This window comes from Suricata suricatta, chromosome 14 (assembly GCF_006229205.1).
Source record: "Suricata suricatta isolate VVHF042 chromosome 14, meerkat_22Aug2017_6uvM2_HiC, whole genome shotgun sequence".
Lineage (NCBI taxonomy): Eukaryota > Metazoa > Chordata > Mammalia > Carnivora > Herpestidae > Suricata > Suricata suricatta.
This window is the reverse complement of record NC_043713.1, coordinates 30,316,277-30,342,786: the sequence shown is the minus strand read 5'-3', so window position 1 is coordinate 30,342,786 and position 26,510 is coordinate 30,316,277. Positions and strand designations below refer to the sequence as shown.

The window sequence follows — 26,510 nt, the reverse complement described above, 5'->3', positions numbered from 1 at the left end:
ACTGAAAGAAGGAGGAGAACAATGTGCTTTATAACTGTCATTGATAATGGATTAGTAGCGATTCAGTAGAATGGAAAAACAGAGGCAGGTTATTAATGTGAAGCCAAAGTTAACTTTTATCACTGCTAAGAAAAACCACAGAATAATCTAAATAATTTTATGTTAAGGCATGAAAGCTTTTATTTTTTATTATTTTTAAATTTCAGTATACTTTGTTTAAGGTCAGCCAGACCCTAATATTTTGATCAACATTTTTTTAAGTTGTATGTTAGAATACGTTCTGTTAATAAAAATTTGCTGTTATGACATGAGAATTAACCTGATGGTTAAAAGTCTGGAGCTAAAGTTACTTGGCACTTATATTATTAGGGTTTGGTTTCATGGTTTTTGTTAATGGCTGACGATTTTCTGCAGCAAGAGACCATTACTAACATTTAATCACATAAACAGAGCAGTCCCCTTTTGAACTAAGTTACGAATGCTTACAACTGTGTAGATGTCAGAACACATTTTATGGTGTTATGATTTTCATGTAACAAACTATATTATTACGTCTTTTACCAAATAATACCTAATAGTTAAATGCATTTCTATTTTTAGTATTGAAGGTTTTCACTGAAAAATTTAGACCATCTTTGTATGACCTTATATTTTCTTTTGATAATGCTTTTAAAGATTTCTAGTAACCTTTAAATCTGTTTTTTTAGGTAAGATATTGAATGACTACTCTGTTTAATGTATACTTTCTATTTGGGGTCACTCACCCTATCTTAAATGGAAAATGCAGGTTCATAGCAACAGGTGTAAAAGATTAATACAGTTAAGGTTGTGACAGATGTTCTAAAAATAATTGAATGTTTAAGTTTCTTATAGACTATTCCTTATTTACATTTTGTTTCCTTTTGCTACAATAATTAATAGAAGCATGGTGGTTAACTTAAAACCAATAGATAATCCAGAAAACAGTAATATTTGCCTTTTTAGAAAGAAACAAATATGCTTCCACAAAAGCAAACATTTTAACAAAGATCCTGGCTACCCATCATAATTGCCTGGGGGAACTTTAGGAGGGGGGAAATAGTTTTGGGGTCCATCAGATTTACTTGGCATGGGATTGGGCTCAGGCATTAATATTTTTGAAGAGCTCCCAAGTGAATCTAGTGGGCAGCCAGTTTTGAGAACTTCTGAAATACCCCTTTTGAGATTGAGCCTTGTATTCCCCTCCCTGTGTTACTCTGTGAATTTACCTTGTGGTTTATTCCCGAGATTCCCTTATGACAAGATTGGGAAAAACTGAATAGTCAACAAAGCAGAGTACAAATAATTGAGATTTCATTGAAAGAGCATATTTTTTATGACATAATACAGAGCCAGTGGCTACACTCTGTTGATACCATGGTCCTTGCAGGCCTCTCAAGTGGATCTTCTTTCTTTCCTTGTCCTGCGAATTATAGAGCTTAGAGAAGGCCTTGGTGCCCTCCTTGCTTCCTATTATAACTTCCAAACCATTTCTTTTTCTTTCTTTCTTTCTTTTTTTTTTTTTTTTGCTTTCTTAAGGTAGAAAAGCATAGAAACACACACCACGAGATCACGCCAATAGATACCCTCCCCATTGCTAATGATCAGGTATCTCTCTGTCATGTTCTATTCCCTGAAAACTTGTATTGTCTTCCTCATGACTACTGCTGTGCCTTCAGCATTCACGTAAGTGGTCCAGCCATGACCTGACCTCTGAAGGTCATGTCCTCTTCATGAGAACCTGCTTTGTTTACTGCCTGTCATAAGTACATTAGCTTACCCCTCCAAAATGTCCATCACGGGAGGTCCACTCTGACCAACATTGTCTGTCCTTACAGCTCATTTCTGGATTATACTCCTTTCTGCGAAGACTTCAACACTGATAACGTCCAGGCACCATTACACCATATAAAATTGCACCACATAAAATCTACCTTATATTCTCACTTTTCTCTTCCCCACTGAATTTTATGGCCTTAAGCTATAATCACTGCCCTTCTCTCTAAACTTTCTTACACATTTTTATCCAGTCCTATAACCTCATCTGCTAACACTTCATCTCTAATCAGAACTGTGTCCCTTCCTATTTCATGTGCACAGTGCAACAGCTGTATGTTACTGAGAAAACCAACTTCCATGGTGTTCTCACCTTTAGTTTTAAGTAGTGGTTCTCAGCTAGAGCTGTTTTACACTGCTCTTTTCCCCAATGCTCATTTCACAATGTCTGGAGACATTTTTGGTGAGTGCCTCTGGTGTCTGTCTAATGGGGGAAGTCTGGGATTGTCCTAGACACTGTACTTCTGCCCAGTGCTTTACTCTTTCACAGCCCATTTGCTTTAAAAAAAAGTCTTTCTCACTGTCTCCACTAACCTGCTTCCTTTTCTTTCTTCATTGTTAAGACTTTCAGACGTACCCTGTCAAAACTAATTTTATCAAGATAAACTGTTACCTATTCCAAACCTAGTGGCCACTTTGCTCTCTCACCTCTTTGACACAGTTGAGCACCCCTTTGTTCTTGAAAACCTTTTTATGATTTGGTGTAACCCACTCCTCTGTATTCTTTTTGCCTTGCTGACCACTTCTGCTGCTTTCTGATTTCTTCCTTCATCTATCTGACCTTTACATACGAAACAATGTAGAAGTTCCACTGTCAATATAAAGCATTTAGTTCTGGATCACCGCCCCCCCCAACTCCTTTTCAGCATTTTCATCCAGACCTGTGACTTTAATTAGGATCCAAATGCTGATGTTTTGAACTGACATCATCAGCCCTGATATCCCCTCTGAGTTCTCTGACTGCCTACTTGATGTCTTGACTAAGAGTCTGGTAGACATTTCAAACTCAATATTCTAAACTCAATATTCTAAAACAGAGTATTACTGATCCTTAGCCTCAAATCCTGCTCTTTGTTCATTCGCTCTTATTTTGGTGAACAGTAGTTCCCCATTGCTTAGGCTGATCCTTGGTGACATTCAGTTCCTCTGCCCCCTCTCTTGTGCTCTGTTGAAACCATCAGCAAGTGTCATCCACTCTATCTCCAGAATGCGTCCTGAGAGCATCCATATTGTTTCTTCTCTACCTGGACAACTGTGAAATAGTTTCCCTACTTCCATTCTTATTCCCTGCAAGATGGCCAGTGAGAGCTTTTATTCATTTATTTTTATTTTCTTTTAAGAGAGAGAGAGAGCGCGTGCGCACGCACGCATGTGAGCAAGCAGAAGCAGAGAAGAGGGGCAGAGGGAGAGAGAGAGAAAAAGAGAGAGAATCCTAAGCAGCCTCCATGCTTAGCACAGCCTGACACAGAGCTCCATCCCACAACCTTGAGATCATGACCTGAGCCAAAATCAAGATTTGGATGCAAAACTGATTGAGTCACGTAGGTGCCTCTAGGAATATTCTTGACAGGAGAAGGAAGTGCAAAATTCTAACACATTGCTATTTTTTTTCTTTCCCACTCTCCTTTAGGTATTCCAACCTGATTTTAAACTTGTTTTCCTTAATGGTGGATGCAAACATTCCAGATATTGCTCTTGAACCAGATAAAACTGTGAAAAAGGTAATTTTTATATATCCTCATGTACCATAGTCTACTTTTTATACATTAAAGATGTTAAGGTTTTAATGAACCATTTCCCCTTGATGTCCCTGGCTCCAGACTCTCAAGTAACTTATATTAAGTAAGAGAGCTTTTGTATAATTATTTTTCACCTTTCAGAATACAACAGCCTCATAGGTCCCTGCAGCCAGCTCTGTTCATACCCACAGTCACATGACTAGGTCATTGTGTCTACAGAGAAAGCTCTTTTTTCCTAGAAAGTTATAGCTCTCCTGTAATAGTCTGGATAGGATATCTGATGCCTGGCACTCACAGGCTATACACGCTGTGGATCAAATATTATGATCCTGTCTGGGACAAAACAGCCATTCTGTATCCTTCCCATCCATACCTTGGTTACCAGGGCTTTTTTCTATGTCAAGAAAGTAGAGACCTGCCTTTTAACTCAGCAAAGAGAAGAAAAAAGGATAGCTGCCCTGTAGGTGAACAGTGATGCAGAATTGTCTTACCATGAATTCTTCTTCTTCTTTTTTTTTTTTTTGAATTCTCATCTTTTTTAACATTTATTTATTTTTGAGAGAGAGAGAGAGTCCAGGGGAGGGGCAGAGAAACAGGGAGACACAGAATCTGAAGTATTCTCCAGGCTCTGAGCTGTTAGCACAGAGCCAGATGCCAGGCTCAAACTCAGAAGCCACATGATCATCACCTGAGCTGAAGTCTGCCACTTAACCAACTGAGCCACTCAGGCACCCCTGTTGTTTTACCATGGATTCTAGCAAGAGATGGGAGGAAGTAGAACGGATTTGAAGATTTTTATCTGAATTAACTTCTGATTCTCTGATTTGGTGGGGGAGTTAGGGGTGATGTATATAAAGTGCTTTTTTTCTTTAATCCAGAAATAACATGAGATGATCTTCAATGTAAGTGTGATTATCGTTATTGAACTTATAAAAAAGATAGTGTAACTTTTTACCTTGCAGAAGTATACAATTACTTGAGGGCAGTAGCAGTCTCTGAGATGGAGTCTCTGTCATGGTTGAAAATTATAATGGGAACCCAAAAAGCTCTAAGTTCTGACATAACCAACTCTGAACATTGTTAGATTCCTCTGGATTGAACGTTGTTTTCGTCTATTTGGATTGCTGTAAGAAAGTACTAGAGACTAGATGGCTTATAAATAACAGAAATTTATTTCTCATAGTTTTGGAATCTGGAAGACCGAGGTCAGGATGTCAGTATGGTCAGGTGAGAGCCCTCTTTGGGTTGACTTCTTGTTATATCTTCACCTGGCAAAAGTGCTAGGGAGCTCTGTGGGATCTCTTTAATAAGAGCATTCATCCCATTCATGAGGGTCCCACTCTCTTGACCTAAACGACCCCCAAAAGTGCTACCCTCATATCTTCACATTGGGCATTAGTATTTCAACATGGATTGGGGGGAGGGGGAGACACAAATATTCAGGCCATTGCAAACATAAATGAGCATCCTTTTTACTTGGTTTTATAAGTCTATCACAAACAATGAGTGGTTTTAAGGTAAATATTTTTCAGCCTTTTAAGTAAATTATCCTCTTATTAAGACTTCATTTATTATTGTATCCACAAGCACTGTTTCAATAAGCACCCTTCTCCCCTTAGAAATAGACTAGATATCACACTGGTTTTTGGTGTGGCTTATTTTTTCTCATTTATTTTTTATTTATTGACTAAAACTCTCTCATCAAGAAATACACTTGGTTGGTGAACTTTTCAGTTTCCTTGGCTGTAATTGATGGGTGTACTAGATTCCAAATATTGTTATTGTTGCTCTTTTTTGCACTGATATATTCAGGATTTGTTTTACTGTGTATTTTAAATCCATTTATCTCAGGTTATATATTTACTCTTTCCTAACTTCACTTGTGTTCAGAAGTCAATTATGAAAAGGCTCTAACAGTGTTGATCAAACTGAGTCTTCCAATTTCTTCTGCCAATTAAGTTATGTTCTTATTAGATCATCTATTTTTCTTTTAGAAAGTCATAATTTTACTGTTTAAGATCAATGACAATTTTGTTACAAGTTGTCTTTACGGCACTATATTTTAACATAGAAATAATTTTGTGAAGACAAAAATGCATGTATATATTATTTGTCTTTAGATAGGTACTCCTTAGGTGTTTTTTTATTTCAATTGAGTGAACCTTGGAAAAAAAATATGTTTCACCATATATCTCCCCAGAAAAGGGGAGAGATATCTCCTTTCATAAAAGGTTTTCTTTGCTTTCTGCTCTTTTATTAAGAATCTGAAGTAATTATTTGCAACATACACATGACATTAAAGTCCTGATAATGTTGTAAAGTTATGCTGGAATAGGCAAAAATTTATGTTTCATATATTTCATTTTTAAAGAAATGTAGATTTTTGGGGCACCTGGGTGGCTCAGTTAAGCATCTGACATTGGCTCAGGTCATGATCTCACGGTTTGTGGGTTTGAGCTCCACATTGGGTTCTCTGCTGTCAGCACAGAGCCTGCTTTGAATCCTCTGCCCCCCTCTCTCTGCCCCTTCACAGTTCATGCTGTATTTCTCACTTTCAAAATAAATAAACATTTTTTTAAAAGTGTAGATTTTTAAAAAAATTTTTTTAGTTTTTTAAAATTTATTTTTGATAGAGAGATAGAGATAGCATGAACAGGGGAGAATCAGAGAGAGAGGGAGGCACAGAATCCAAAGACAGGCTCTAGGCTCTGAGCTAGCTGTCAGCACAGAGCCCGACAAGGGGCTTGAACCCACGAACTATGAGATCATGACCTGAGCCAAAGTTGGATGCTTAACCGACTGAGCCACCCAGGTGCCCCAAGTGTAGATTTTTATACCTTGTTGAAATAACAGTTGCTACCGTTACTTCAGAGTCTTACCACTTGGGAAATTTTTGTGTTGGCCTCATGAATGGAAGCCAGCTAGGGAAATAGAATGTAGTATATCTGAAACTGGGAGAAAGAGAGATTATTTAAATTATTTGCATAATCCTAACAAAATGCAACAATATTTTCCTGTCTCCATTACTTAATATAGTGTATATTAGTATGTTTTAATGTTGGAAATTGAACACTTTATAGATGGAATACATAATATTTTTGTTGATCAGATTTGTTCATTTCTTATAAAACTCTATTGCCAAAAAAATGTGAGATGGAATCACAATGTTTAAAGCATATGGTCGTCAATCACAGACATTAAGTATCTGGTAGTAGTAGGTTTGTGTGCCAGTCTTTCTATGTGCTATGGGAAACATGCACAGAATGCTTTAATCCTTTTACCTGTTTAGAGAAAAATAAAAAAGAGGAAAACGAACTGTTGAAACTGTTTAATTTTGAAAATTTTAGAATTTGTGGCCAGGAACGGCCTCACCAATTAGGGTGTGTCAGCTCTTTCTGAATAAATTAAATGGAGATATTTTATGAACCTGTGTTATGGAAATAAAACTTCTTAGTCATCTGTCTGACTAGATTGTCCTAGTGAATAAAAGGAAGTTAAGATATTTGAGATAAAAAGACCTATGCACTCAGAAACTAATGTAACATTGTATGTTGACTATACTTCAATTAAAGAAATAAGAAAGCTTGTATTTCCTAGCAAATCATTAACTTTTTTACCAGGGAGAGTGTGCTGAAAAATGACAATTGCCTGTCTTCAGGGAGTTTTGAATTTTCTTAGCTTTTTGATACAGGTGAGTCTCTATTTAGGAAATAAAAAAGGAAAGAGAAATAAAATAGTTTGATAGATAAACATCACCACTTAACAGTGCTTTTTCATTTGTGTTTTTCTTTAAATTAGTAGTAAAAAAAATCTTTTAAATTGTGGTTAATAAATGTATTCAAAGGAGTTTAACAAGATAATACCGTTTGTGTTGAAGAATAAATGGATGTGTTCTTTTTCTAAATTGATTTTTGACTAAACTGTAAAACAAAATTATATGTGTGTATATATATTTTGTGTATATATTTGTATATATACATATTTATTATATATGTGTATATGTACAAATATATGCACATTTATTATATATATATGTGTGAAGATATGTTTCCAATGACCTGTAAAATTAAATTACCTTTGGTGCCTACAAAGTATGTTTATTAAAGCATAATATCTACTCTCAGGGAGTTTTAGTAATGTAGGTTTCATTTTACTTTAGCAGTCATGTGTCCTATTACAAACAATTATAGCATTGATTCTCTTGTAACAATAGTTGACTGGGGGTTCAGTTTTTCTCATTTTTCTTTTTAATTACTCTACTTTAAATTCTGGTTTTTATTCAAATAAGAAATTTTTTTATTCTAAAGCAGCTCAGATAATCAAATGAACTCAGCAAGGAAATAATGTTTAGATTAAAACTCTTTGTTTCACTGTGATGAATGAAAGTTGTTCCTTTCTTGTAATCACTTTTGTGATTGAATTATATTACAAGGAATTTTTTTATTCTAATAATTTGAATAAAAAATTAATAAGGATTATCTGCTTTTATTATTTTATTTTAATCAAAGTTACTCATTTCAGAGATGCTAAATACTAAATTGTTTTAAACAAAAGTCTTTATTAACAAATGCTAAATTAGTTTTGTGATGATGTGTCGAGCTTTCAGAGACAAAGGTAAATATTAGGTATAAATGAAATCACTGTGCTCCTCATGAAAGAATATACTTGAATTTTTTTTAATGTTTATTTATTTTTGGAGATAAAGAGAGATAGAGCATGAGTGGAGGAGGGGCAGAGAGAGAGGGAGGCAAGAATCTGAAGCAGGCTCCAGGCTCTGAGCTGTCAGCACAGAGCCTAATGTGAGGCGTGAACCCATGAACTGTGAGATCATGACTTGAACCGAAGCTAGATGCTTAACCGTCACCCAGGTGCCCCAAAAGACAGTAGAGTTTAGTTTAGAATTGTGTTTTGTATGGGGAATAGCTCTATACCCCTGAGAATATGGATACAAGAAGTGTGTACATCAAAATGCTATTGAAGACAAACTTAATGTTTAGTACTAGTTGGAATGTTAAGAGACTGTGCATGTTTGTGTGCATGCAAACACATAGATAGAGCTTATACATATAATCTTAAGAGCAAAGAGAATATAGCTTGAAGAGAATGATTAGAATCTCAAAGACCTACAGGACAATACCAAGTAGGCTGCTCAGTATACATGACACAAAATCAACCATTTCTATGCTGTTAACCTTAACTTCTTTGTTATAAAAGATTATTTTTTCATGTGTGGTAAGTAACATCTTTTTATGCCAAATACATATATTCTGTTTGTGTTGCAAGCACCTATACAAGCACATAAATTTTGATCAGTTGGCTAAAGTTCTGATTCTTCTGCCCTATCATTTTTTGATATCCTTAAAAATAGTTACAGATCTGTCAGACATCTTTCTAAGTCAAGGAAAATAAAGGACTAAAACTCAAGGAACAGATATGCCATTAATTGGGATTCAGAAATGGAAGAGCTAGTTCATTCAAGATAGACCTTCAGGGTGCCTGGGTGACTCAGTTGGTTAAGCATCCTACTTCAGGTCAGGTCATGATCTCACGGTTCATGAGTTCAAGCCCCACGTCGGTCTTTGTGCTAACAACACAGAGCCTGGAGCTTTCTTCAGATTCTGTCTCCCTCTCTCTCTGCCCCCTACCCTGCTCACACTCCTTCTCTCTCAAAAATAAATGAACATTAAAAAAATTTAAAAAAAAATAGACCTTTAGATGTCCCTCTGTCGAATCGTCCTTCACTCTTTCTGCCTACCTCTCTTTGACTTCCCCAGCCTGATGCTGCAGAGCTGTTGGGTCATTCGGTGTACCTCTAATCCAGCGAGGAGATGAGTGCCGATCCATGGCCCTGGTTCTTGTACAGTGTCCTTCTTCGCTTTTCTAGTAGTTAAATTCTCTACTTAAAAGTAAATATGAAATGTGGCCACTTTTTATGTGCTTGGAAACATCATTTTCTCCTTCCCTGCTTTTTCAAAAGCATGTTTGGGTCACTTATAAGAGGAGAAAGGAGTAGAGTATAATGCTTCTGTGGCATGAGATTGTCTGGAAGCATGAGACCCTTACCATCAGTTAAAGGTCTCCGGGTCGGCTTCATAAATTCTCTGTGCCTCAGTTTCTGCATCTTCTAGATGGAAGTACTGTTCTGCTTCACTGCTATCTCAGAGTCAGGTGAAATATTGCATGTAAAGTGTTTTACACAAAAGTGGTCATCAATAATATTTGGTTTTATTTTTTAGGAACCATTCTCATATATGTTTCTTACTAATTTTTCTTGTACTTGTTATTGGGAATCAACTATAACTATAAATATGAAATACAGAAAAGTTTCTCTGTCTTTGTAATTACAGACCAAGTAAAGTAGTTCTTTGCAAAAGTATAAGGAATTGCTATAGGAAGGGGACATTTTTGGAAGATCTGCTTCAGTTAGCTTTGCCAATGACTAACATAGTTTCTGTTCTGGTATAGGCAATGAAACAGTGGGGGAGAATGTTATTATTATCTCACCTTGGTACATCCATTTAATAATGAACAACAGGGATAAGGTGAAGGAGATTATTAATTAACATATATGTCACATTTTAAATCTTACACAGTAGTTCTAGCTTGGAAATGTGAAAAATAAAGCACACTTTTGAGTTAAAAACATTTTTTTTCACTTGTAGGTCCTAACAATCATGTTTAGTATTTATTTTTTTTCTTAAAAGATACCTAACAGCTAACAAGGATAGGGTGATACAGAGCATAGAGCAAAAGCAGTAAACTTCGGTACTCAAAAGAATAATAACTTCTGTATTTCTTGTAAGTTATGAAACAGTTCTTTGTCACAGAAATAGGTCATAATATATTATAATAACATAACATCTGCATCCATTTGGTTTTGTCTCTTCAGAGTATGTCCTTTTTACCCCCTCATTCAAGACTAACATACTGTGGCTTTGTAGGTTCAGGATAAATTCCGACTAGACCTGTCTGATGAAGAGGCCGTGCATTACATGCAGAGTCTGATTGATGAAAGTGTCCATGCTCTCTTTGCTGCAGTGGTAGAGCAGATTCACAAGTTTGCCCAGGTAAGTTCTCAGCGCAGTGCACTTGACCTCTGCTTCTCCATGTCCTACCCCAGAGCCCTCAGAGAGCCGTACTTTTCTCCTGCTAATGATGTCTTTTCCTTATTTTCTTGTCAAGCCTTTTCCCCATCTCACCAGCCAGCTGTTGTGAACATGCCGCATACATTAGTAACTCTAAAACAGCCCACTGAAATCTTCTTAGTCATCAACTAAATTGTGGAGTATCAGCATAGGTGTTTTTGTCCTTTGTAGTGAGTGGTGATTGCAAACCTTTCTTGAGAACAATCATGGGTTTAATGGCGGCCTTGGCAAGTGAGACTTGAACACATGTTAGGTTTTGACAAATGGTCAAGTGCTGGGAAAGGAGTTTTGAAGCTGAGAAAAGCAGTGCGCACCACACACTGAAGTGGTCTGTCTGTGGTCTTACTGTTAGCAGAAGCTTGCATACAAATGTCTGAGGGATGGAGACCTTTTCACACTAGCCTATGATGCCAAACCTCAGGTGTAAAGCCTGGTTTCATTATGAATTTCATAATGGTGAGCAAACAGTGAAATGAGACCTCTTCCTCCCCACCCCCTACCTTCACACTCTTCCCCTTGTGCACCCCTTCCTGACTTTCATATTCTGTTGGTAATTTTACTAATCTCCCAAGCTCAAAGCCTGACTTCTCTCTTACCCAATACCACTGTGCCATTGAGCCTTGCCAGTTTAACTATTTATTTGATTACCATTTTCTCTTGTTTTTGGACTCCTAACATTTTAATCCATTTTTTTGCTCTTTATGATACTTGGATAACTAAAACCCTTTATAACTCTTCTCTTTGTTTTAACCTCTTTTTTCCCTCTAAGCATTTTTTATTCTTCTAAATATCAGTTATGTTTTCACAAAATAATGTTTTACTTTGTCCTCCCACCCCCCTTTTTACTGTCAGTGTCCCCACTGCCCAACAGTGAAGACCAGTCTCTGGCAGCGCCAGGCCTTCCCGTGTATTATATTCCAAACTACTTTCCACTCTTGTTTCCCTACACTGTCTCTGCATATTTTGATCTCTCTGTCTCTGTGGTTACTCTGCAGCTGCCATTTTGTCAGCACAGAACATCCATCTTGTTTATAATGAATCTTGGGTAAACTTCTGCTTTACCAAATCCAACCTGTCCACCAAGATCTATTCTTAAAGTTACTTTGATTGATCTTCATCTGGCTATTTATAGTACTTTAAAAAAATTTTTTTAATGTTTATTTATTATTGAGGCAGAAACAAGAGCATCATTCGGGGAGGGGTAGAGAGAGAGGGAGACACAGAATCTGAAGCAGGCTCCAGGCTCTGAGCTAGCTGTCAGCACAGAGACCGATGTGGGACTTGAACCCACAAACTGTGAGATCATGACCTGAGCTGAAGTCAGACGCTTAACCAACTGAGCCACCCAGGCGCCCCTATTTATAGTACTTTTAAGTTTATTGAGTTGTACTTATATTTTACTTTCTACTACAGATATTTGGATACTTGTCTTATAACTCCTAAAATACAAACTTCTTGAAGTCGGGGCTGTATCTCTTATGCACCTATTAGCACAATGGCTTATCCACTTAAAAAATATCCAGTGAAGATAAAGGGGTTTACTCCTATAAATTTTAGCTGATATTCTTTTTCTGGCGTAACAAAAAGTTTCTTCTCCTAGAACACCAATTCAGGTAATATTTTATTATAAGAACCAATTCAGGGTGTGCATTACAGGTTATTAATCCTAACCAGCCACTTCTCAAGCAAATAAACTGTGATTCAGATGGTACATAAGTGACTTGTCCAGCTAATGGTTAATCTGAGTCTACTCATAGCACAGCAGAGTGTTTTAGAGCATTAGAAGCAACAGAGTAGGATAGAAGCCCAGAATAGTTTAATGACTTAGCTAACTTCATGTGGCTAACGAGGAAGGGACAGAACCAAAACTCAAACCAACATCTTTTGACTTCCATATCTAGTATTTTGCTCACCACTATGTTATGTTATATGTTAATGAAATCCTGTTATTTTTCTCTCCCTTTTTCTTTCCCTTTTTAAGTGTTTTATTTTATTTTTTAAAATGTATTTATACTTTTTTTTATTTTTGAGAGAAAGAGACAGAGACAGAGTGTGAGTGGAGGAAGGGTGGGGAGGTGGGGAGACACAGAATCCAAAGCAGGCTCCAGGCTCTGAGCTTTCAGCACAGAGCCCAATGCAGGGCTTGGAACTCACAGACCATTACATCATGACTTGAGCCTATGTCAGATGCTTAGCCAACCAAGCCACCCAGGTGCCCCTATTTTTATTTTATTTTATTTTTGAGAGACAGAAAGAAGGGGAGGGAGGGAGGGAGAGAGAGAGAGAGGGAGATACAGAATCCAAAGCAGGCTCCATGTTCTGAGCTGTCAGTGTAGTGCCCAACACTGGGCTTGAGCTCATGAAATGTGAGATCATGGCCTGAGTGAAAGTCAGACAGCCTACTGAGCCATTCAGTTCCCCCCTCTCTCTTTTTCTATGTATTCCTCTTTTTTTTCTTTTTGAAAACTCAAATAAATGGTAGTTGTAACATGCTAGAGGTTAAAAAGTTTTAACTTTTGTGTCTTTGCATTTCCTTTAGAGTTGGTTATTTATATTGTATTTTTTGCTCTGTCCTTATCTACAACTGTACAAATTTCTCTCCTTCATGAGTTTTCCTTCTTGTATACTTGAAGTTTTTTAATTTTAATCCTTTATTTTCCTGGACATTTATATACCATATATAATGGAGCTCAAACTCCACACTTGAAATTAATGGAGCTGCCTAACACCTCATTTCAGATTATCTGCACACATATGACAATCTTGAACGTCCTAGCTTAAAAAATAGTAATTATTTATTACTTCTTATGATTCTCTAGTCAGGATTTCAGCCAGAGCCCAGCCACGTGGTTCTTTGGTTTCCTGTTATGTCAGGGGGGTTCACTATTCGGCCGCTTTGAGCCCTTGATTGGGTTTGTCTGAAGGGCCCAAAAGATTTCACACCCGGACGGCCTCCCCACTTCTATCACCACTCAGGCCTCTCGCCGAGGCTGCGGTCCTGCTGCATGGTGACCCTGCATGGTGACCGGCTGCTCGCAGGACGTGAGAGGGGAAGCAGCATGGCTCAGAGCAAGTGTCAAGCCAGCGCAGGCTCTCAGGGACAGGAGACAGCGTGTGCTCTTGGGAGGAGAGGGGTTAAGTGTGACATCTTTGAAGGCTTAACTACCACTCATCCAATACACTCCAGGTCAAAGTTTGAGCCTTCAAATTCTGCAGATGAACTTGGGGCATAATTTTTTTTAGTTTTGAAATTGTGTTGTCAATTTACATAAGATGCCTGTTTTACATTGCTCACTGCATCTGAGAATAGAAGGACCATTTTCCTTAATATTGATATTAGAAATAGATGAGAGAAAAAGCTAGATCATTATTGTTTTGGGGGGGGTAGTAATAGAGGAATCTTCATTTACCAGCAACTCTAGGCCTCAGATTCCACATCTGTAATGTGATTGGTATTGAGGTAAAAACTAATATAAATTTAACCTATACTCAGAGATATACAAAGATCATTTACTTTCCATATATAAAGCTTATACCAACTACTACAAAAACTAAAAGTAAAAGAAACCCCCGCACTGATGGTTAAATTATGAAGGTTGTTCAGAGCTAAGAGTTAATGCACATGTCTTTTCTGTTCACAGAGAAAATATGAATATGGGTGATAAATGGGTAATAGAGATGGATGGACTCTTAGATATGGGAAACATCATTTTTATAAGTATGAACTAATGGATAATTATATTTCTTGGAAAGAAATATTAAGTCTTTTTAGGTTTCTATTTTTTTTAGAAATCCTGGATAGTTATTTTATCTTACTTTGGCTGTTGTTACAAACTCTCTTGTTTGTAGGATAGATTCTTGATAACAAAATAGGGTTATTATATAAAATTAAGGCTGTAGCAACATGAATATTAATAAGAGCAAATACCTGGATGATTCCAGCAACTTAATACCACCAGCATCGTCCTAGACAGGTAAAAGTAGAGGTTTAATGCAGCATGTATATTTATATAGACAAAATTTTTTCTATCCTATCCCTCAGCTCTCTACTTTACAAAGATAGATAACAGGGTCTGGGACAACAAAAGCCATACCTTATTTATTTTAACTTGGTATTTCATATAGTACCTCACTATTTTTTAACATTATATACCCTTACTACAACCACGAGGGTGAGTTTTAGCATTCTTTTCTTTTATAAATGAGAAGTCTGAGCCACATAAGAAGTGTCCTAGCTTATCAAATTCAGGTCTTTACCAGGATATCCCCTTTTCTACATCCTAAGAGAAGAACTTGAAAATGCGTATGGTGTCTTAGGTTTCCCTTAAATATATTTGTCATCTGTGCCTGTACACTAGTGCAACTGAAACAATATCAGAATAAGAATCAACTAAGGATGTTTAATTTTATTGGAATTTGTTTAGGCATTGAGGGTTACAGGAGATACTAAGTAAAGTTCTAACTTCACATAGTCTTCAAATTATGAAATGACAGAAGCATAACTCTCAACTAATCTCTGAAGTGTATTTTCCCTTTGAAACTCACACTTCTAAATGTTGTATGATATCTAAATAGTAAGAATATATTTTTTTAGGTAGTGATACTAATAAATTATTTGCACATACAAATCCAGATGACCAACATCTGTTTCTTCTGGTCACTCAAAACATTTATCATGAGTTATGCTAATTTTAGTGCATTCCTATTAATCACTATGGATTGTAGGACAGTTTTCTAAAAATGGAGGTGAATTGATTGATACATGTTAACAAAAATTATGGTTTTTCAGCTTAAAAGAAATTATAGTCTAGAAGAAGGCCACAAAATTGCCACAGAGAACAATTATGTTGCAGTGCTGAAAAGCCTTATTTTCTTTCATCATACCATTCCCTAGGAAGAGTAGAGATTAAACACTGCAATATATGTTGCCTAGCAACACCCACCTATTAGTGATACAAATTTTCCACTGAAAAACACTTTTATTTAGGTCATTGTCTTTGAAAATGCATCATCAGAACTCTTGTTTCACTGAAATGGTCTTTAAAAGGCTTTCTAGTCTCATCTGCACAGAAAGGTAGAGGTCACTTAGTTTGGGACACTCACTGCACTAAAACTAGGCCTTTGGATGCTGATCTTTCATAGTACAACCTATCTCTTCCCTGTCTCTGCTGTCTCCTGTCTCTCTTTTCACCCATTGATGATAGAGGGCTGAGAGCGAGTGTGGTTTCCATTCATCTTAATACATGTTGTTAATAATCTAATTAATTGAATCTTGTAGATTAGAGTTAGAGATGTATTTTTTGAAGACTGCGAGTAAAAAAACAGTAACATATTGGGTTCAGAAAGTTTACCTAAATTCTAGCTCAAGATACTGAGAACACATTACTGCTGTACATTTGGCAAGAATCCTTACTTAGGCCCCTGTGGTGCTCGAGGGGGGAAAGCACAGGTCCTAGCAGAGGGGCACATGAACTTAATACTTCAGTTAAAGTTATGTGCCTTTAACTGAAGAAATTTCAACTCTATATACTTGTGGGGATTGAAAGAAGAAATATGTGTGGTTATTCTGCCTGATGTTTTTCCTGAAGAGCTTATGTCTTCTAATAAACGTGAGAGGAGCTCCTTCGGGGATCTTTTGGATCCCAGCATCTCCCATAACCATGCTGCATGTGATTCCAGTATTGAAGATTCCCACATTTTGTGCAGCATGGCTTCTGACTGCAGGCCTTCTGTCTGCCCCATGTGCTGCTCAAAGAAGCAAGTTGTTTTGCATCGGTATTAAGGGAAAAGCTTCCTGGTTTAGACTTTTGGAGGGGCTAACTCTGTATTGTGTTTCCTTGTGAAGGGCTTCTCTTGAGTAATTGTGTTTGTTTGTGTTGCTATTTTATGCACTGACCTTAGCACCCGAACTCAGTGTAGGATGTCTTTACTGTGCCTGCTCTACCCTCTCCTCTCCTGTGAGAGCGTGTAGATGCAGCAGATGCCCTCGGAGAGGAGAAGAGAGCATCATTTCCAAGTTTATGTTGTATGAACCGTATTTTACCATTCGGAATAAAGGAGAGCAGTATAAAATATTTTATTGAACAAAATGAAAAGTATTGAATTCTTTAGCCAAAGAGAAATTTTTCTCAAAAAACAAACTTTTTTTTTTTGAGTCCAGTGGCTTAAATAAATACCATAATGCCAGTATATCATACAAAACTATTTTGTATCATATTGTGTCCCATATCTGTTCCTAATTTATTTGAATTAATCTGTGAGGAATAAAAATTAACAACAAAGAAACAATAATAATAGTGATACTTACAGCCTCTTGAACACTTGGATGTACCAGGAATTATATAAAGAGCTTTCTCTGCATGATCTTGTTTAATCCTCACAGCTGTGAAGTGGGTATATCACCAGACCTGTTTCATCGATGACAAAGCTGAGGCTGAGATTAAAGAACGTACTCAAGGTCTCAGGGTTAATAGCGGACAAAAGTCCAGGTTCAAATCCAGACCCGAGGTTGTAGAAATAGAGAGTAGTTTCTAAATCATGTTTTTCTTGATGTATACATTACAGCTTTAATTTATTAGAGATGAATGGATTTTGTTGTGAGTAGCAAGTTTTAAAAATATACTTGTAAATTTAAAAAAAAAGATCTTTTAACTTTTATCTGCCCATCAAAAGAAAAAAGTCAGCTGTGCAGACAGCCCATGGAGTATGATATAAAAAGGAGTCACTGGGAGCAGGTTCTCCCAGATAAATAAGATAAACGTGGGATAACATTTATTTTGCCCATTGGTCATAAACCCGTCTTGGATTTTATTGACCCACATGTACTCTCATGTTGTGCCGCTGTCAGCATCGCTGCACCAACAGCCATCAAAACCCATATATTTAAAAACCTAATAGAGGGGTGCCTGGGTGGCTCAGTCGGTTGAGCGTCTGACTTTGACTCAGGTCATGATCTCACGGTTCGTGGGTTCGAGCCCCGCGTCAGGCTCTGTGCAGAACGTGCAGAACGCTAGCTCAGAGCCTGGAGCCTGCTTCAGATTCTGTGTATCTTTCTCTGCCCCTCCCATGTTCGTGCTCTGTCTCTCTCTGTCTCTCAAAAATAAATAAATGCAAAAAAAAAAAAAAAAAAACCTAATAGAGGAGCTTGCTACATTCCAAATGTTTTAAAGTCCTAAGATTAGTTAATTGCTGTAATAGCAATAGTCAGCAGAATGCCCCAGAATTTTCAACTAAAATGCCCTGCAGTTTATTTATATCTGTGGAAATTTAATTTCCTTGCTTCTCTGGGGAAATTTTTTAAACACTTGAGTGTCATCCGTGGTGAAATTTGTCTGTTAGCTTCATTTACTGGTTTTAGGAAGGTTAGTCGTCACACTCTTGTTTTCCTGCCCTTGTTACATTAGACTGTTTCATACAAATTCAGCAAATATACAGGCCGTTGAATATTTTGGGACTGACTGCTACATAGTATTACTAAATTTATTTTTTCTCACAGAGACACTTTGAAATACTTAGGAGATATATTAGAGACCGTCTGTTCAGTAGCAGTGTTTTTCTCACATGTATAAACATGTATATACACTTGTGTGGCTTTTCATCATTTCCAGGATATTTAGACTTCCTGACAGGTCTATGAGGACACTTCACAATTTGGCTCTAACCTGCATTTTCAGCTTTAATCCTCTTCTATAAGCCTTCAAAAAGAGCCCTTTTGGTAGTCTAATGATTTACCCCCACGACAATTTCCTATACCCAGTATTCTCCCCGCCCCCCAAACCATCACTAGCAGTACCCTTTTGCTCTTTGTCTGGAACGAGTTCCCCAACCATTGCTCAGCTTTTGGATATGCTTGCGTGTGTATGAGTGGTGACTCTCTAAATGAGCATTTTGTCTTCAGGCTTTTTTTTGTTTTAAGTAACTTGGGGACTCTCACAGAACCCAAGGCATTCCTGGCACATGGTAGGCACAGAATAAATGTATGTGATTTTATATAAGTGCCCAGGACCATTGGAGAAGTTTATTTTCTCTGATACTGTCTCTTTGAAAAAATTTAAGCAGGTTTTTTTTTCCTCTAACTAGACTCCATGCCCAGCATGGAGCCCAGCGTGGGGCTTGAACTCACAACCTTGAGATCAAGATCTGAGCTGAGATTAAGAGCTGGATGCCTAACCAGCTGAGCCATCCAGGTGCCCCAATACAGCCTCTTAAATCAGAAATTACATTCTTCTTACTAGCATTAATGCTGAATCTTACCATATTCTTGCTAGAATTGCCACTCTAAATTGTATCAAATTAAAATCACCATCTTTCACATTTTTCTACACTTATGTGAATGCACATCCACAGATATTTTTCAGTGAAGTTTTTCCCCCTCATGTTTATCTCAGAGTAATAATGGGGTGAAGTTCATGGAAACAAGGTTTTATTGCACATGTACAGCATTCTTATTTCCTCCAAGATAATGCCAGCATCTATTTTATTGAATAAGATGGCACATGAGTTATGGATGACTCAGCGTATGGTTGTCCAACCACTGAGAGGTGCGTGTGCTGGGAAAGTGGTAGTGGCAGCATCTGTACGTGTTAAAGATGACCATTAACGGTTGCAGATTATTTTTGCTTAATAGGTCTCAGAAGTAATGCATAGCATTCTCAATCTCGCTGACTGCTAATTTAGAGAGTTAATGAGAAGAAGGGCAATGTCACACAGCTCTTTATCGGCCATATCTGAGGTAACTGTGAGGATACCTAGCAAAAATAGGTGATAAAAGCATTTGTTTTATTTCTACTTGATATCTTAATTTCAAACACTGTTTGTATGTTGGCCCCCAAACAACTCTTGACTGGGTTTCCTTGTTCTTTCAGGACTGCTTTTTTTTTTAATGTTTTATTTATTTTTGAGACAGAGAGAAACAGAGCATGAGCGGGGAGGGGCAGAGATAGAGGGAGGCACAGAATCGGAAGCAGGCTCCAGGCTCTGAGCTAGCTGTCAGCACAGAGCCAGACACAGGGCTCGAACTCACAAACGTGACATCATGATCTGAGATGAAGTCGGAGGCTTAATCGACTGAGCCACCCAGGCGCCCCCGGATTGCTTTCTTTGATTTGATTCCAGATCAGTTCTGGAATGAAATGGTTACACTTTGTGGAATAAGCAACAGGTTTTCACAGTCTCTAAAAATGTCATGACAAAACTAAGCATTTAAAAAAAATCATAGACTCTGTTGTTTGTCTTTCTTTGTGAACATTGATGTTAATTACTTACTACTTGTTTATCTGTTTTTCATTTCCACAGTACTGGAGAAAATGAAACTGGGTTTGGCACCTTAAAACGTTCTACTTCAGAAGCGACCTCTGTATAAGGAAGACTTTGGAGTAACAAGGAGGAGAACACTTAATCTTCAAGATACCGTATATCCTAAATGTTACATGGTGCCTGAATTCAGTTTCCTTGGATGTCCCTGCCTGTATATTGTCTTGAAGGATTTGTTTTGAAATATTGTATATATTTATTTTCAAATGTACACATTGTTAATAAGCTAAGAAGTAAAAAATTTATTCCAGGATCATGTATATATTATGAGAGTTCTGGAAGAATTTTATGTTGAAATAGTAAAACATTTTAGTCTCTGAGTTTGAAATGTCCTTTTTTTTTTTTTAATCATCTCTTCACACCAAGACAGCAGTTACGAATTTGGATGGTCTCACTTAAGGAGACTTTTTTGTTCTGTCTCTCCCTTCTCCCTCCCTCCCTTCCCCCTTTTTCTCTCCTGCTCATGTTAGTTTTTTCCTAATCTGCAGTACCTAAAGGTTTACGTATTGTGGCTCATTCTTTTACAAAAGTTCAACAATTGCATATACTTCAAATAAGACTGTCATTTTCTCTCATTTTTAAATATATATCTGTTTTGAAAACTGTGGTTAGTTCACAATTCTAGGTTGTAACTATGTGAATCAGCACATGCAAATATATTAATGTGAGTCACTGGCCAAAAGATAACAATGACACAGCTTTTAGTATTGAGCCCAAGATATTTTTACATACACATGTAAGCATAAATTGTCTTTTTGCAATTTATACTTTTTTGATGTAAACTTACTTTTCAAAAGCTTTTTGAAATAGCTCTCCTAGACTTGTTAATGTAATATATCTTTTCTGGTTATTGTTTGTCTTTAATAGTAATTACTGATTATTATTTCTGATAATTGTTTATCTTTTAAGACTAAAAGTCCCGCCAATCGACTTTTGCCTCATGAAACTTTGGGAAAATGGCACATAGGAAAATAGAAGAATAACACAGTAATAATCTTTACAATTTAATATGTTGCATAGTCACATGTGACTTTGTTTTGGAAGAAAATATCTCATTCTTTCATTGAATAAATAATATTTGAATAAATATTAAATACCAGATGACAGATTAGAAGGTTAAATTGAGGCACAGTTTCGGAGAGTACAGTTGATTACAATTAACTTTTTGTCATCACGTCATCATTATCTGTGAGCTTGCCATTTTAGAGTGAGCTTACCAGCTGGACACAAGCACGTGATTGGGAGACGTCCTAGAGGCACGCAGAGTATGGTTTGTGTAAAACATACATGCTGATTTGTAAACCAGAGAAGGTGAAAGGACCTCTCTCTACACATCCTCATAAGACTTGGTGTCCAGTGAACTGGAAGCTCCATCCTTGTCTTTCTGTGCTTCACACGTGTCTATCCCTTCAGTGGCTGCGAAGTGTTGAAACCATATGCATTCTCTTTGAGTCCTATGTCTATTGGCTCTGAAGAGTTTTCTCGAAATGGCCCTGTAGAAAGTGGCCAAGCTTCGGAACTCTTACAATTCTTTATTTATAGCTTTTTAATTGGCATTTAGTAAAGGTCGGTATTTTTGTTATACTTGCATCTCCCATTTCAGAGGTTTGGCACTTTTTCTGTAAAGGGTTGGGGTAGTAACTATGTTAAGCTTTGGGAAGCATATAATCTTTGTTACAACAACTCAACTCTGCTGTTAGAGGGGAAAAGGCATCCATAGACAACATGTAACAAATGGGCTTGGCCAGATTTGACCCTCGAGCCTTGATTTGTTGACTAGTTTGAATTAAGTGTAAAGCAAAAACTCTCATCTTACTCATCTTTATGAATTCCACTGCACTTTGCATAAGTAGGAGTATGTTGATAGTGGGGCTCCATGAATTAGTTTTGGATTAATATGAAATTCTATAACGGCCAACTCTGACAACTGGTATGGAGAGTTGACCTTGTATTCAGTGTAAACTTGGTAAGAATTATAATGGAGAGAGAGCTTTCTAAGAAGGAAGATGGATACTGAGTGAAGAAATAGCATCTTTGAGGATAGACAGTGGCCATGGTTTTGCTCAGAGTATTTTGTCTGTGGGTGGTGAGCCTACATCAGAAAGAAAAGTGATTTATCGGTCTTAATTTCTATTGCTTCAAACAACCTTTTTGTTCCTACTGTTTTCCCTGAACTCCATTGTTTTTGTTGTTCAGAGCCTTTACAGTACAGTCTGTTTCTTCATTGTCATTGCCTTCCATTTTCTGTCAATACTTGTTTTGAGTTTGAGAAATGTGTTTGTGCAGACACAATGCTTTGATTCAAGAGTGTGGGTACTATGGTCATGTACTATAAGTACTCTGAGATTTCTGCATTGGGGAAAGAAAATGTTAGTGGAAGCCACTGAGAGTGGGGCTACAAAAGTAGGGAAAGAAGTGAAGTGTTACTAACATTCCTAAATAAAGGGTTGATACAACCTGATTTTTGTTATTCTCATAACACTAGGGTTAGCTATTTTCTAGCTCATTTGTATTATAGAGTTTTCAGGTGAGTATATATTGTAATAACAGCAGTCAACATTGTAAGGGCTCACTGTTATATACTAGGATTCTGCTAATTGCTTCATATGCTTTATCTCATTATTCTACATAATGGTCCCAAGAGGCAGATTTGTTTCCCCATTTTCCAGAATTTTTAGACAGTTGAATCATCTGCTCAAAGTTAGGTTGCAAGCAAGAGCAAATTTGGGATTTGAAGTTGAGTAACTCAGATTCTAATGACCACAATGATCATCAAATTCTCCTGACCTTCATGTGTCATTGGGTCAGTGGTGACAGTGTGACCTCTAGTAGGTACATGTATATGCATGTGTTCCATGAGATTTGGATCACTCAAAACCAGAATTCCATTTATTTATTTGTCATGGATTGATTTGTTGATTGATTATAATGAACGGGATTACCAAAGGTGCAGGCAGTAATTAATAAAACAAAATTAAAAATTCCCAAGAAAGTAAATTGAAGTAAATTTCAAATTTTTTTTTTTAATGTTTTATTTACTTTTGATACAGAGAGAGACAGAGCACGAGAGGGGAAGGGGCAGAGAGAGAAGGAGACACAGAACCAGAAGCAGGCTCCAGTCTCTGAGCTAGCTGTCAGCACAGAGCCTGACGTGGGGCTCAAACCCAAGAACATGAGATCTGACCTGAGCCGAGGTTGGAGGCCTAACCGACTGAGCCACCCAGGCGCCCCTCAAATTCTTAAGAAATGGAGTTGTATCATCATACTACACATTCATACTTGCCTTGGCATAAACCATTCAGTAAAAACATACAGGTAAAATAAATCTTAACCATGCAACGGTTAAACGACAATCATGATGTACCTTACATCTTTCCACATAGGCCTAACATTGCAATTAAAAAATTGAGACTTAGGATATTAAAAAAAATGCAGAAAACATGGACTATCTATAATCAAATCAAGAAAAAATACTGATTTGCCAAAATGAATAATTTGATATGAGCTTTACCATAAAGAATGTATACAAGCTGGATGGGATCCTGGAAAAGAAAAAGGACATTAACTAAAAACTAAAGGAATCTAAATAAAGTAAGTTAAAAAGAAATGGAATGAGTAGCCTCAGAGCACCATGAATTCCCCACCATTTGTGTCCACTTAGAGAAACTGAACTGCATCAGAAGGTGATCTTCCACCTGAAATTATTCCTTAGCCCTCTCTTGTCTTTCTTGACCTTGACATATTTTTAAAAGTACAAAGTAATTAGATACTTTGGGTTTGTCTAATTTTCCTCAAGGTTGATTAATTTTTTTGTAAGAATACTTCAATAATGCTGTGTTCTTCTCAAGGTATCTTACCAGAGGGCATGAGATGTCAGTTTGTCCTATGCCTGGTGGTCTAACTTTTATTACTTGGTTAAGATGGTTTCCAGCTTTCTTCATTCTGAAATTAATTTGTATTTGACAATTAGAAAATATTAAGCAATTCATAAGTTTTATGAGAAGATACTTTAAAACCATATAAATATCCTTCAGCACACTTTTACCTATCAATTTTAGCATGGATTGATAATGTTTGCCTTAATCATTTATTACTATGGTGAAAGCCAAATCAGTTTTTTAAATTTCATTATTCAACACTTTTTAGTGCTCTATGTAAGTTAGAATTCTCCTTTCTTCATTCATTATGCATTCATTTGTTTATATTAATATCGGTTCTTACTGTATGAGGAAATACATTCCTATTACCATTTATTTTGATGGTAAAATTACCCCAGAACTGAGTCATTTTCAAGCTGGTGCTTTTGTCTGACATAGTACCACTATTTTTTGAGCCCTTTTTTACTTTTTGGCACAACAAGATGCTTCAGGCTCATCTTTCTCTGCTTCAGCTCTGGAGTCAACCATTTCTCCAAGGAGTCCCGGTTGTTAACTGGTCTGATTTTAGCAGATGACTCCCCAAATAAAACATCTGATTTTTCTAAAATAGAAATTAATTTAGCATTCAATATTGCCATTCTAAAATTCTGGACTGTGGACAGGGAGATATGGATATAAATAAGCTCAAAATAGAGTAATCCATATTTGAATGAACCACAGAATTTAACATGAATTTAGCCAGCTTCAGTTCCAAGCTGTAGATCATCACCATCCTAACTACCTTGAGACTGTGAGGACTAGTCTTATTATTATGCCCTTTATCTCTGTTTATTAGTCAGTCACCCCAAGAGACCCAGACTTAACCTTAAGTCATTCTTTATACCCAGGTCTCTCATTTCCATCAGCTTTGTACAACCCCTGTCTCCCAAACCTCTGGACTTCCATGGGCCATCATCAACAGAATGAATCTGTGAGCATCAAAGTTTACTTTTTATGCTGTATAGGTACTGCTCATTATCTATCTATCTATAGCTATTTTTTTTTTTGTTATCTCTTTTTAGAAGAAAAAAGCAAATAAACCAAGTTAGTTTCAGGAATTCAGTGAAAAGTGAACTAAAAAAAAAAAAATATATATATAAACACCCTCAGGGCATATATTCTAGTGTTTCTATACCTTCAGCCTCATTATCTTTACACAGCGCTGAACAATGACTGATTTGTTCATAATCATGATCCTTTGCAAGTCATCAACATCAAAGACAATAATCATGATTAGTTAACTATACCAAATACTGAATAGTTAGTAGAATGTCTAGCTCAGTTTTTCAAAAAGTGAGTAAAATAATGGTTCTCAGTTAAAAGATAATTAGAACTTCCATCCCTGACTTTAAATTCATTAAGTTGGATTCTTGATCTAACATTCTCTTTTCAACCTCATAAAGAGATCTGAGTTTGGCATTAAAAAAAAGTTTGACAACTTTCAAAACTGCAATCACACTCTTCGATGAAAACATGTCCACCTAAAGACTTGTGCATAAATGTTCCTAGCATGATTCATAAGAACCCCAAAAGTGGAACCACTCAAATAAATGTTCATCGACTGGTGAATGTCTAAACAAAACATGATAAATTCATACAGTGGGATACTATTCAGCAATAAAACTCTGCTTACACTGCAACAATATGGATGAACCTCAGATATATGACATTAAGTGAAAGCAGCCAAGCACAAAAGACCACATAGTCTAAGCTTCCAGAAATAGTAAATCTTCAGAGGCAGAAAGCAGATCAGAGGTTGCCAGGCGCTGGGGGTAAAAAGGCTAATGGACTAAAGAAAAAAAAAAAAAGAGGGAGCTTTATGTAATGGTAATGTTCTGAAACAGGATTTTGGTAATGGTTGCACGACTCCATATTTACTAAAAGTTATAGAATTACATTATGTGAATTGTGCTTAGGTAAAGCCGATCCGAAGCAACTCAAGGTTTAAAGCAAGGAAATGCTTTCTTGCTCTCAAGAGGGGCCAGAGGTGGCGGGTGAGGGGCGGGGAGGGAGGAAGTAGGCGGGTTCCTTGGTCGGGCCTCCTCCGTACCGGGTGGTTCCGGGGCGACTTCTCCCCTGGCCGCTGCTTCCACCACGTGTCTGCCTGGGCTTCCCTCAGTCTCCAATTTCGTAGATGTGGGACCTGCTTGAACCTCTGTGGCCCTGAAAGAAGCCACCTCTACCAGTTCTCTTTCCAGAGTCACCGAAACTGACACCTTGCACATTTCCAGCTTTCTTGCCAGGCTGGTAAGGGTGGACCAGCCCAGGCCACTGCAGGCGAGCGGGAGGAGCCCGCCAAGCCCTGGAGGAGTCGGAGGCCTCAGGCGCGGGGTCGCAGACGCCCAGAGGCGCGCGTTCCAGAACCGTCAGCCCAACTCCACCTAAGATAACAAGTTGTTTGCAAGGGAGACTTCAGTCTTGAAGGACAGTATCATGGTGTATTTAAGTCTGTACATTACTTGAGATGCGGAATCTTCAACTCAGAAAATGCTTGAGCCTGGAAAATCAAGTGCGAGGTGGAAATCAAACAGGAGGCCAAGCCC

General features: G+C 37.3%; 1 protein-coding gene across 3 annotated transcripts in view; it reads left to right on the top strand.

Moving 5' to 3' along the window:
• The window catches only part of PIK3C3 (phosphatidylinositol 3-kinase catalytic subunit type 3), a 146,010-nt gene extending 123,499 nt beyond the window's left edge, over positions 1–22,511 (top strand). Inside the window, exons 23-25 of one of the 3 annotated variants that reach the window (XM_029921945.1) lie at positions 3,485–3,575; positions 10,535–10,660; positions 20,033–22,511. In XM_029921945.1, the coding sequence (XP_029777805.1) occupies positions 3,485–3,575; positions 10,535–10,660; positions 20,033–20,047 (232 nt within the window). In that variant the 3' untranslated portion in view covers positions 20,048–22,511. Of the gene's footprint in view, positions 1–3,484; positions 3,576–4,776; positions 4,821–7,213; positions 7,454–10,534; positions 10,661–20,032 lie in introns of those variants that run through there. The other 2 variants (XM_029921947.1, XM_029921946.1) reach the window with 2 other exon arrangements.
• Positions 22,512–26,510: the final 3,999 nt, after the last annotated feature.